Source organism: Sphaeroforma arctica (genome assembly GCF_001186125.1).
Source record: "Sphaeroforma arctica JP610 unplaced genomic scaffold supercont1.255, whole genome shotgun sequence".
NCBI lineage: Eukaryota > Ichthyosporea > Ichthyophonida > Sphaeroforma > Sphaeroforma arctica.
The window spans coordinates 83,930-97,913 of NW_014040303.1; the positions used below are offsets into that span (position 1 = coordinate 83,930).

Consider the following 13,984-nt stretch of genomic DNA (forward strand, 5'->3'; position numbering starts at 1 on the left):
TACTAACTACTAACTACTAACTAACGTACGTACGTACGTTAGTTCGTAGGTAGGTAGTAGTAGTAGTAGTAACGTAACAACGTAACGTACGTACGTACGTAGTAGTAGTATATATACTATACTACTATATATATATATATATATATATATATATATATATATATATATATATATATACATATATATATATATACTGATCCCGATCTCACCTTTGTAACGTAAAGTGGTGCACGCTGTATAATGCGACACGAACTTAATAAAACTGTTACGCGAGTAATGTAGATAAATTCACATACCCTGTGAGTTCCACATGCTTTCTATCCAGTGGTAATTTATCGGCAGGTGGTTTATACTCTAATGCTAGTCTGGGTGCAAAGTATTGCATCAACTGTGGTGGTAACGACCCTGACATGGTTGCTGCTTACGATTCAATCTACACTTTAAAGCTTTATTTATATATACACTTGTTTACACTATTTCAGACGGTTTCGTAGGTACAGTGTGCAGTGATTTTGTGTGTATGTGTAGGAGTGTATATTCCACAGATTACGGGTATGTATACTGTGTATTTACTATACTTACGTGTAAATAGTACGTGTGCATTTAAACAAACACACCTCTATTTTCTCTCGTGTTCACTACACAGTAAATAAAAGAGGAAACACCATTGTATGAATCTCGAGAAAACCGCCTTGGAGAATATGCAGTCTATTTTTAAAATAGTTCTATAAATAGAACTTTTGTAATTTGTTTCCAGAAAAGTGTAAACTAGTACAAACGTAGTGTTCGTATCAGAAACTAATTATGAACCTTTCAGAAACTAGTTTCGTATCTTTTTCCGAAAATGCGGATAATAGCGGTCCAATACGAATCGATTAAAATTAAAATTGAAGTCGATTTCGGTAAAAAATAAAGGTTTTACTCCTGATTGCACCGAAACGATTGGGAAACAGGTTGGGTAGAAATACCTGATATTCTCAAATCTCAACTGTCCTTAACTCCATTCATATCAAAACTGTCTTCGGGTTCCTCATATGCTTGGTCCAAATTCACATCATTTCTCTTGGTCTACTTTCACTTTTTTCATTTCGGGAGGCAGATTAGAATTGACCTGAAGAAACAAGGACCAATTTATTTTTTGGTAGGCCAGACACAAATTTTAGTGTATCATTATGAATTTAACTTTTTGGGACAATCTACTCGTTTTGAGAACTGTATTAGATAAATATGTCATTGTCAGCAACAATTTTTTTTAAAACTAGTCTATTTATAGTTTATCAATAGACTCCGATCACAGTCCAGAATTTTTTTGGTTGTCTCTATGAGAATTGGGGAATGTGGAGACACTGTTTTAGGTGTTCCCCGTTAAAAATCCGCGTCGCAAATGCGTATGATACGGTCGTTAATTTGACTTTTTTTAAGTAAATTGAATTATCCTATTCGATTTTGCACGAACGGGGCTACCGAAGATTGTTTCCCCAGACCACTCAGTCCACCGTAGTTTATAGCCACTCGAAGTCTCGAAGTATCAACTGACAAACACTTCACAAGCAACCAAAATTACCAGGAATTGAACAATAAGTTAATAAGAACAGAACGATCCGTGTTCGATAGTGTAGTAGACCCTTCTGCGCAATAGTAACCCGCGTACAGCTCCTTGTGTGCGGCACTCACGATATTGTGCGCCTGGATAGCCGCTTTAGTGTACGCGCCTGTTGGTGTAATTAGCCCTCGTTGGTATCTTAACTCCTTGGTAAGAAGAAAAGTTAGCATGAACGTTACAGTGAAGAATCGAATAGTTAGCATGCACTTCTCAGACCAAACTTGTACTTCGAATAACGCATCCTCGCAAGCAGACATCCTATTCAACTAATTCCTGTCAGCTATCAATACATCCACTTTGAGTTTCGCTATCATATAGTTATGTAGTTTTTATTTGTCGATAGGAGTTTATTCGCTGGTGAAGTGTTCATATAGCTTGAAATACTCAAAACCTCCTAGGTTTCAGATCTGCCAGCTATATATAGGCCACTGTACATCTGAGGGTTTCCCTCCTCGCCTGCCTTTAATTGAAATCAGGTTATATGATTTGTACTGAATTATCTTTGCACGCACCTTGTTTTGGCTTTGTCCATTGTAGTACATAAGGCAACATGGGGTGCGGGATATCTAGTGAAGACAAAGACGCCTTCGACAAGAACAAGCAATTGGATAATCAGCTGAAGGCCGAGAAAGATAAACTTCGCAATGAGGTGAAGCTATTACTATTAGGTAGGTCATATTTGACAGATTTTTATTTGTAAGTGGTTTCATTTTCAGGGTGTATTGCAGATTGGAGGCCTTTTTGTTACTAGCGTGCTAACCTGTAATTAAAAGCGACTTTTGAGTGACAATCTGTATAGTCTAGCCGCGTGGATTGACCACTGTTTTATAGCTCATATCATATCCTATATATCATTTTAATTCTTACTTAGGTGCCGGAGAGTCCGGAAAGTCCACTGTCGTGAAGCAGATGAAAATCATTCACGAGAATGGTTTCTCTAAGGAAGAGTGCTTACAATTCCGCGATGTTGTATACGATAATACGATATTCTGTATGCAAACTATTCTTAGGGCGTTTCCTCAACTGGGCCTGGAGGTTCCCGAAGATGTGAAGGTGTGTATACATACGAAGGGGTTGGCTTTTTTGGTTTATATCACCCGTAGTAGCTTATGCCAGATACTTCCCCACATACGAAAGTTGTGTATATTTCACTGATCGTGCATTTGTTGTATTCAAAGCTACTCCTTTGCTCGTTTTGCAATCTTATTTTATCACTATCGTCATAGTGCCTCTACAAGTCCTCTGCAATCTTCAATCACTATCGTCAAAGTGCATCTACAAGTCACTTGTAGTTCAATGTTACCTACGGTTAGTCAAAAGAGGCTATTAGACAATCAAGTTACTTTAATCGATAGTTCGACGGCGAAGATTCATCATAAGCAGGATATTAGAATAGTAGCAAGCTAGTAGTCATGATAGTCTTTAAACTGTGGGAGTTTTAGGGTTGTTCAACTGGAACTCGGTAGCGGGATTGCTTTTACTATCATATAGCATTAAATGGAAGATGAACACAGTATATGGCGTATATCTTCACGTAAAATCGCTTTTTAAACGAATTGGGGCGTAAAATTGAGATTGATAGAGGGTGAGTGAATGAATGCATGGATGGACGGATGGATGGTGAGTAGTTGAATGAATGTTTGATTTGCTGGTTGACTGATTGATTGATTAATTGACTGATTGTAATCGACTTGTAGAAATACGAAGCGGAGATGTTGGATCTGGGTGAGAATCTCGAGGGTGTTGGCATGAGAGAGCCAGTTGCACATGCAATCAAAGAACTCTGGGCGTGTCCTGTTGTACAAGAGGCCTACACGCGCCAGAAAGAGTTCCAGCTCAACGATTCAGCCAAATAGTATGTACAATGTAGGGTTCTGATTGTTCCGAAAGTAATTCTTGTTATGCCTACTATGTGTAGTTTATGTGTACGTGGTTCCTTATGTTTCAATTTCTCTATATTGTTTCTGTCTTTCGTGATTTTTACCTTTGGCGGCGTCTTTTTTATATACATGTAGTGGCTGGCCGTCTGCTACGTGGTAAAAGAAATAGGAAAAACACAATGTCACAGTCTTTTTTTAATTTTAAATTTATGTTGTAAGGGAACGAACGATGCTACGTATGTGTATCGAGAAGTTTTAGTTTGGCTTCGACATATCTCAGCGCGAGAGTTTAGAGATAAGTTCTTTTCTAGTAATGATTAACATTTTTTTGCCCGTGTCTTGTTGTTGTACGCTTATTGGTTATTTAACAATGGTTTCAGCCTTCAGACAAAAGTGGTCTTATGTTGAAAAGTGTGTCTAAGCTTGTGCATCTATTCATGCACACGCTGCTTGTCTTGTCTGTACCGTACATAATTGGACTTCATTTTATCCTGTCTGCGCATGGGCTATTTATGGGCTGGTACCGTTTGTGAAGAGCATCAAATTACCAGTCGTGGTCGATATTTACTATTCTAAAGAATAGCGCTATACGCAAATAATTATGAAGGACTATGGATTTGTCTGAATGCTTTCATAGCAGATGCGTGGTATTAATCAATATCCATGCACTCTACCTGATATATTTCTCATTAGTATTACCACAATGTGTACTATCTGGCTAGGGTTAATGCTTATATTCTTAGTCTACTGTGTGGGCAAGGAGGAACTTCTTAGAACAAGGAGACACTTCTTAGAAAATCGGAGATGTTGGCTATCATATACATATATTAACGAATTGGGATGTTTCTTCATTACAGTTATTTCGATGATATTGACCGAATCGCCGCACCCGAGTACATGCCCACCGATCAGGATGTACTGCGATCCCGTATCAAAACCACCGGAATTATCGAGACGAATTTCGTATATAAAAATTTACAGTTCCGGATGTTCGATGTCGGAGGTCAAAGATCCGAGAGAAAAAAGTGGATTCACTGTTTTGAGAACGTGACCGCCATTATCTTCTGTGTCTCTCTAAGTGCATATGATCTTATGCTGACAGAAGACGAGTCTCAGGCATGTCAGTGTTCTGTGCGTGCGTGTGTATATTGCGTCTTTTCCCGTTTGCCAGTGTGTACGTGTACTGGTGTGGGTGGATTATTTGGTTTGTGTTTACTTTTGCCATGGAAACACACCTTGTATGCGAGTATACCCGCTATTCAATACGGAGAGTGCTTAGCTGTGACTGTCTAAAATACATGAGGTGTGGGTGGGGAGGGTAGATCGAAACTGGTTAGCGCCACTAATTGATAACAAAGTATCAGATGAAGCGTGTTTTTTTTACTTGTAAAAAATATAATAGGGCTTATGAATATATAGTCCTGAAAATATCAATTATCTTGATGTATTTTTAATTTCGAGCTGTTCGACTACTCCACTACCTATATTTTCATATAATATAGTATCGGATTGTTCGATTATCTATATTATGTTACATGCATATTTTTAAAGATAACACTCACACACTCACTCGCATATATATATATATATATATATATGTACGTATTTATTAATATATGTATATGTAAATATATAACGATGTATCTATATATATATTCATCGTATCTCTGTATATATCTATTTACATACATCTATGCATAAATATAAACACACACACATATATATATGTATATATACATACATACGTATATGTGTATATATACATACATATATATATACATATATTACATGCATGTATGAATGCATACGCAAACAAACACACATAAATACATATATGTTTGATATATGTATATATTATATGTATTTATATATATATAATTATGGATGTCGAAAAGATAGGATACAAGTATAAATACGTTATATATTTACATATCTATATAGTATCGTATATGTAGGTATATACATGTATACATTTATTTATGTTTAAATACACACACGCACACACATACACACTAGTATATATATCTATAAATATATATATATAGCTGTATTTGTGTTTTTATATGTATATGTATACATATTTTATAGACTCGTTCTGTGTATTTGTTTGAAGATGTATATGTGTGTGTGAAAGTGTATGCCTATATATAATGTAAATACATGAACATATTTCGGTCGTTGATGTATACGTATCTATTTCGTCATATTTCTAATAGTGCCTTTTACGCGCAGACATATATGCTGGTCTAGTATTTACGGTATACACCGTGTCTACAAAGTGAATGCTTTTGTAGTGTATAAGTTTAATATTTATTTAAGGGATACGTATAGTTTTATCAGTATGTGCAAATATGCATGATTTTATCAGTTAATCAATTCTGTATGATATGTACAACGATTGTTCTGAATGCATTCATATCTTAAAATAAGCATGTTTGTTCCTAATTGACCGTAGATTCAGAGGTTATATATTGATGTATGACAATTAAATATGTAAACGTACACGTGTACGAATCCAATTGGGTGCAATGTTATACAATCTGGAAAATATACTTCCTGCCGCTTGTTTTCGTGTTGTGTGTCTGTCTGCTTATATAGTACGAGTAAAACATACCTTTTATCTGTAGTTTGTATCGCTATTTTTCTTCTTCCTTGGGTTGAATGGGTTTGTTAAGTGCATTCTCATAAATATTGTATTTTTAAAATGATGTGATTGTCTATATTCATTCGTACATCTACATACATCTTTGTTCCGTCACATACTTCAATACATGTATATTTTTATTCTTGTTATGATATTTATATTATAGACAGTCGCATATATATGTCTAAAGAGTTAGATGTATGCTTTATTGTTCCTTTCCGTGTCATACTCGATCGTATTAGAGTTTAAAAAATCGTTCGTCGTACTGGTCTATTCTTGTACTTAAATTGTCGGCATTCACGAAATATTTTATGTTTCAGACAACACCATGCACTGTTCATTTTAATAGTTGTAGAACTTTATGACTGCTATTCACAGATCCAAATCCCATTTTTATTCTTCTTACAGAACCGAATGCACGAGTCCCTCAAGCTTTTCGACTCGATCTGCAACTCTAAATGGTTCGAGCGCACTTCAATCATTTTGTTCCTTAACAAAACTGATTTATTAAAACTCAAGATCCTGACGTCACCCTTAGCACAATGTTTCCCGGAATACACAGGTACGTTATGAAACCAATTTCTATTGTTTACGAATTTCGGTGAGGATGTATTCTGTTTGGTTTGAATGTGATAATCGCTTGCTGTATACGTTGATACGTCTGGTGCAATCCACTTTTGTTCTATATCGAGTATTCTCTCACATGGCTCGGATCTATACCATACATCTGTGCGTCATTTGTGTATATCTTGTGTTTAAATATTATATTTGGGGATCCAGAAATACCATAATTCGATTTTGTCATGTTATCCAGGATGAGTGAATTGCCTGTGACTGCCGCGAGTTCGTGTCTAGGGAAAGTATACCATAGCTATAGATACACTGCGACCGACGATGCGTGTGATGCAAGGCAGAAAATAGATATACATTTTGCACTGCGACCGACAACGCATATACATGAATACATACATACATGCATTCATTCATACGGAAATGCATAGACACGCACACATATAGATATATATAAGTATACGTATATATCTACATACAAACAAACACACACCCATGTATGCACACAAACATATGTCTATACATATGCAAAAGTATATATCTATATATCCACATGGGAATTAGTGTATGTAAATATATCTTATGTTATCTGTCTGGACATATTATATGTATACAGTATATGAACAAATAAATATATAAATATCTATTGACATATATGTATATACTCAAATTTAGGGTTTCAATCATAAATACGTACATATACATCTATATATATATATGTATGTATGTATATAGTCGCATTCATATATATTCATATAAACACACAAACAGAGAGAGAGACACACTCACGTATATATATTTATATTATATCTATATATATATACATATTTGTTTTTTTATTTGTATATATTTACAAATGTATATATATGTATGTATATGGGTGTATGTATCTGCATATATGTTATGTGTGTGTATGTGTACATATATACAATGTATACATGTGTAAATGTATATGTACACGCATATATATATATATATGTTTATATTTTTCATATACATAAATGTATAAATTTATGTATATTTATATATACATACACACGCACGCACACACACGCACACACACGCTTATATATATATGTATAGATTTTTATATATATTTATATATATATATATGTTTGTGTGTGTATACACTTGTATGCAATTATACATATATATATATATATATCTTTATTTATATGGTTATGCATATATATATGTGTGTGTATGTACAACTGTATATACGCTTATACACCACGTGCACACACACATATATATTTATATACATACATATTATATTTTATATTTAATTATATTTATATATATATATACATGCACACATACATACATACATTCATTATAGATATATAGTTGTAGTTGTAATTGTAGTTGCGTTTAGATTTATATATCGAGTTGTATATACATATATAAAAATAGATATACGCATGACCTTGGTGAGACATTAGGTCATAGGTTGTGTTCATGTGATTACCATGCCCTAGACCACTGGTGTAGACATATAGATATCCCTAGTCTACCCTTGATTCATAGCGTGTGGCATATATAGGGGAGATAATCTTTTATAAAGACGATATATATGTGTATGAATGTAATGGATTGTATAAATTTGTATAGATTGATATTTTTATAAATGTATATTTATCGATTTATATATACTTAAACTAATATTTATATATATAGTATGTATGTATGAATGAAGGAATGAATGATTCGACCGCCATCTTACAATCATAATTGAAGCTATAGCTCATCACACATATTTTTATTCTATACAGGAGGAGATAACTACTCTGAGGCCTCTGCGTATATTCGATCGAAATTTGAAGCGCTCAACCGCTCGCAAGAGAAGCAGGTGTATACTCAGTTTACCTGTGCTACCGATACAGACAATGTCAAGTTCGTCTTCAACGCAGTAACCGATATAATTATTCAAAACAATCTGCGAGATTGCGGACTTTTGTAAATCAGGTTTACCCCGACTTAAATATAAAATCATCTGGTAGCACACCTAGTTGATCGCTGCAACGCAAGTCTGTTTGTTAATTTGTATGTCAATATAGCTTAGATCTTCGTACGATCAGATGGAGGTGTGAAGCTTTGCATATGAATACGCTGAGATTACCTATTTCGTACTTGTTTGTAGTAATTATATACCCTACAGATAACTATTGTTATCATTTAATCCTATGTTGCTATGCCAAAGCCTTGCTGCTTACTCTTTATGTATAGTTTGGTTAATATCTTGCTGTACACACATGAACCGTTGTTCAATATTTGGCGGACCTTTCGTTTATCAATGATGTCACTTAACATGTGGTCCAAATCCGTTTATGCTATCAACATATCAGGGACCTACGAACATTCCTGTTTCAAAATGGGCCGTTTGCTCTGTACTCAAACACGTGTTTGATTGCAAATATATACATGCTGGTAATATGTATCCTCCCTCAATACCGTATTTTGGGTGTGTAGCTACTTCCAGTACGTATCAAATGCTGTTAATGGCGCTATCATCTGCGTCTGCTGGAGATGCAAAAGCCAAGAGCAGTTGCTCAAGGCTGCCTTCGGAGTGTGGGCAGAGAGTGTACACGTTGGCTACAACACCTCCGGCTCGCCAATTACAGTTTCCAAATCTCATGGGCATACTCGAGCTTTGGGTGACCTCTAAACGTACTTTGCACATTCTGTCGAGTTTATTGCTGTTATGGAATGATCTCGCCGTTGCGAACCTTCTTGTTTCCTTCGGTTTGACGATTTAAAGCTCTAGGTGGCCTCCAAATGTGCATTCTAAACACATGTCAAGTCTTATTGCTATGATGACAAGGCCTCGACTTATCGAACCTCTTGTTTCGTCCATTGTGATTCGACCGATGATTAATGGGTTCGCACACCGCGGCTGGTTCTGTTCGCGTGAGACAATACTTAAATCTTTCAATATCTCCCGAGATTTTTGTTTAGCACACATCGACGACATAGGTGCAATAACGGATTCATGGTTAACGTAGTTGGAGATGTTTTAGAGATATCAAATTTATGTATAATATAGGATACCTGTTCGATACCTACATCTATGTATGAAGCTGCCATATATATTCTCTAAAAAATAAACTGACTTTTTGTGTCAGACAACTATGAGCGAAGCTACCTGACGAACCGCCGCTGGTCATTTATATAAAAAGACACTGCAGCAGAGTGTGCATTCAGCAATCACCATTCAGCATTGTGCAAGTTCAAAAATTGGTCTGATACCAAAAAGCAAATGTGTATTATCGATTCGTTTCTATTGGCTATCCAAACACTAATGACAAAGTGCAGTTGTGCACAAATATAACCACAGGAAGCAGTGGGTACTGGATATACCAATTTAAAAAAAGGCGATGTTGTTTAGGACTCGCATGTATATCAATCCTGGTGTAAACTTATCTCCTCTCTTGTGTACAGTTTAGTAGGCAGTGATCAGAACATAAATGTATCAAGACTAGATAAACATAAAAATAGCGTCAATGAGTAGACACGGTGTCGATGATTTTTCTCGGTACCGTTGATTACTACTGCAAGGAAGTAGTAAATCTTGGGGTGTACGATTCTGATACGAACTTAAATCGCTTGAATCGATTATGTGTCACTATGTATATATGTGCCTAAAAAGAAGTACACAACTACGAGAATGTTCAAATAAACATCCCAGAAAGATGTTCATACATCGCAGCCTTCCGCGGAAGTTGAAAAATCTCAGCTTGATTATTTGCCTATGAGAGCGACGTTGCATCTCAAATGTATTTAAAGCATAGCGGAAAGAGCCCATATGCACGAGGTTACCCTACGCCCAGTATTACTGAATAAACTCTTCTGGTATAATTATCAATGATCCGCTTTTGGATGTGCAACGCTATGTTTGATCAATCCAGTATATCCCACTATCCTTGAATTGGCTAGAAACATCCCAGGATATCGGACCTTTCAGCAACAGCGACAGTCACAGCGCTCGTCCATGCAGCTGCAGCGTGTCTTGAGTCTATATACTCGTTTCGAAGTCACCGACTTCGAAAAACGGTCAAGAAATGCATTGACTCAAATCACTCCAAGATATTTTTTGAGCACTGCTTGTGGTTTTATATTTTGAACGATTGAACTTACGGAGCATTTGCCTGAGCAGCCGTTCTCCACGTATCTTCTCGAATAACCAACCGCCATGATAGTCAGTAACGCTCTTAAAAGATATTCTGGGTATGGACTTCATAGTTAAACGATATAGTGTCAAGCAGCGGACAATAACCATGATACAAATGTACATAGAGTACTGTGGTATATGGAAAACTGGCCGCAGCACACTGTGTCTAGTACGAGAATTGCTGACTTAATAGAACGTAGTTGTTTCGCAATCAACAACAACGATAGATCCCGGTATGCTGGTCGTACTAAAGTGGCAGTGTGTGAAATATTATGCGTGATTTGCACAGCGCCAAATCTGATTGCTTCTCTATACATCAACAACTGTCGCAGAAATATTTTATGCCAGCGTATGAATCAATTGACAGCAGCGACCAAACTCCATCATTATAATTTAAACTCGATACTGCTATGAGGCGAGGTAAGTTATCACGAACAAAAACGTACATCCACTGTTCAATTTAGGTTCATCTACGTCTATGTAAGTGAAACATGTTTCATCGTTCCTCCGTTTGCACCGTTTGCACTATGCAAGTTGTGCGTGGACGATCTACATTGGCAACTACAAAGTTCAAGTATAGTAAGTATATAACGAGGGCTTTCCAACAATGCATTATTCAAACATAGTATTTTTTTAAAAATATGCAACGTCTACGTCTTTTGCTTTTTCTCGGTGTTTCATGGCTGACAATTTTGTCTGCAGTGATTGGCCTTACTATTGATAGCACAGCCGGGTCACTTTCTCCAGAAATTGAGAGTCTGCCAGTGCGAGGAATGTATGTGAGTCCCTACGATGTCACCGAAACGGGTTTGTTCGGTGCGATCATTTCAGACCCATGCAAAGTAAACGCACTTGTTCATTTCATACAGGCGCACTCAATAAAATCTCTGAGTCTCTACGACTTGCACCGCATACTCCCGCACCCAGTACTAACCGAACAACTAGCCGATTTCATACAACATGTGCGGCGATATGGGGTGGTAGAGGTGAACGCAATTGGTGCAGTATTGCAAGATTTTAAAAGAATCGGGGAGTATCTGGCAGCACATGCCTCTAGTGAGCAGTTCGACGGCTTGCTCACGGAGGTCGAATTCTGGCACTACCCTGATGCCGATGTGAAGTATGCAGATTTTGCTGCTCTGCTGCAAGAAATAAAGACGTTCAACCTAACCGCACGTGGCAAATCAATGCCACTTGGTGCCTATCTGGGCTATCTGGATGATTCCACAGGCGCCAGCGCTATCGAAAAAGCAACAACGATATCGGCACTAACCGACAGTATTTACTTGCATTGTTACGGTCAGCAAGGATACCAGACCTTTGGCGTGTGTCAGGAACGTTTGCAATTGTTTGCAGATACCCAGGCGTCGGTCAAAATTATACCCATCTTCAGTGCGGAGGGTGGAGAATATCATGCTGCCTACCCTTTCCAAGGGGACTTTTTTCGAGCCACTGGAATTGACAGTGGCGAGGCGCTCTTCCGCGAGGCATTCACAGCCGATACACATGTCGCAAACTCGAATTTGCAACTGGCAAGTTTTCAATATTATGAATACAGGTATCTTGGTCGCTACCTGCCCACGACAGAAAGCCACACTAGTCTGGGCTGCTCTGTGAGAAAAGCTGCGAAAGTCCTTTGACTATACACGTTTTTATTTTCGTATATGTATGTGCTTTTAGTGTAAGAATATCGTGATCAGAAACAGAAGTCCCCAATAAAGAATTCAGCAAAGAGTAGCATGAGATACCAATCTTGTGAACACCGTAGCTCTCAAAATTTTCGTCATCGATAGTCTTTAAACTGCACTTCTCGCACGTGTTGTGCAGGTGAATCTGCACCGCGAGTTTACTTAAATCCGTTCCGTCGCAACGGAATGTGCTCGTAACAGGGATATTTGATAAAAGACTTGAGGGAATTAAGTTTTGGTATCATTATGTGTCGAATACGTTGTAGCATACGTATGTAGTGAAGTGAATTGCTGGGTGTTATGGTGCAATCCGCGTCACACACAAGTCTATTCCGCGAGTATGATAGCCTTTGTACACATTACAATTCTGTCAGGCCTGCATATAAATATTGTATTTGCCCAACTTGACTGTCTGCTTTGATATATAAATCGTGACACGCTAGATACGAATCTCGTAAAATATGTGTACAGGCTAGAATGCAGCTGTCGTACCATACAATCATCAGCATTTGTTATTAGGTAATTGATGTGTACGTGTAGCAACCATTGATACAGATGATGTACACTGGCTTTTTCAAGTTGCGCTTCTGCAGGGTTGAGTCCATCGTACTGCCCCTGGAAGAAATCATAATATAATATGGCAGATTGCTGAACTATATATGTATATACCTCGACATCAAGTTAAGGACCTTCCCTACTCATCTACAACTATATGGCGCGGACATCCAATAGGTAGGTAATACGACCCTCCTGTCCAGAATTTGGGTAGCTAATCAGCTAGTCTTCCATTTAGGACTGTGTGACGACACCTGCAAAAAGTTGTATAGTACGTCTGAAAACCTCACGGACGACAAGACCTATTGCGCAATCAATCTTAAATAAAATGTCTTTCTAGATCGAAACGCGATTGTCTAAGTATATTTTTAGATAACACCTCGAATTCCAACTCACTCTACTGCCTAAGATCGACAGCAAAATTCTAGCGTAGGCATTATGGTATTTACAGATTGTATCACCAAGTATTCATTCAACTTTGAGAGGAAATTTTGTACCAGCACTCAGCAGATGCCCCAACCAGCTTCTGGGGCATAGTCGGTTTGCTTATAGGCCAATTGCCGTTTGAAATTCTCCTCCACAATGTGTGGTTACATTTAAAGCAACCATAGCATGACGAGGGATCGTACGTGCGCCATATTCTATAGACAGTTTATGCATTGGTGATGCACTTATGAGAATGACTGTTGCTACACAAAAATACAGCATTCCAATTTGTGCGACGTTGAATAAATCGATAAACTAAACCATCGGACAGCTTTGCCACACTAAAACTTGTATTAAAAATGTACAACAAAAAAGTGCACATTCTTCTATATCGCATATATATATATAAACCCCACACACACACACACGTGTACACACACACACACACAC

The 13,984-nt window shown here is 37.2% G+C and overlaps 3 protein-coding genes across 3 annotated transcripts in view; 2 read left to right on the forward strand and 1 right to left on the reverse strand.

The window, feature by feature from the left end:
• The window catches only part of SARC_04501 (hypothetical protein), a 4,982-nt gene extending 4,312 nt beyond the window's left edge, over positions 1-670 (reverse strand). Inside the window, exon 1 of the mRNA XM_014301672.1 lies at positions 297-670. Within this exon, the coding sequence (XP_014157147.1) occupies positions 297-412 (116 nt within the window). The 5' untranslated portion in view covers positions 413-670. The remainder of the gene's footprint in view (positions 1-296) is intronic.
• Positions 671-1,547: 877 nt separating this feature from the next.
• SARC_04502 (guanine nucleotide-binding protein G(I) subunit alpha-2) lies at positions 1,548-8,724 on the forward strand. The gene is made up of 7 exons (XM_014301673.1): positions 1,548-1,753; positions 2,141-2,271; positions 2,475-2,656; positions 3,301-3,458; positions 4,341-4,599; positions 6,536-6,689; positions 8,470-8,724. The coding sequence occupies exons 2-7, from the start codon at positions 2,154-2,156 to the stop codon at positions 8,655-8,657; spliced, it is 1,059 nt and encodes a 352-aa protein (XP_014157148.1). The 5' UTR covers positions 1,548-1,753; positions 2,141-2,153; the 3' UTR covers positions 8,658-8,724.
• Positions 8,725-11,657: 2,933 nt separating this feature from the next.
• SARC_04503 (hypothetical protein) lies at positions 11,658-12,505 on the forward strand (the record flags this gene model as incomplete). Its single annotated transcript, XM_014301674.1, has 2 exons — positions 11,658-11,672; positions 11,735-12,505. The coding sequence occupies 2 exons, from the start codon at positions 11,658-11,660 to the stop codon at positions 12,503-12,505; spliced, it is 786 nt and encodes a 261-aa protein (XP_014157149.1).
• Positions 12,506-13,984: the final 1,479 nt, after the last annotated feature.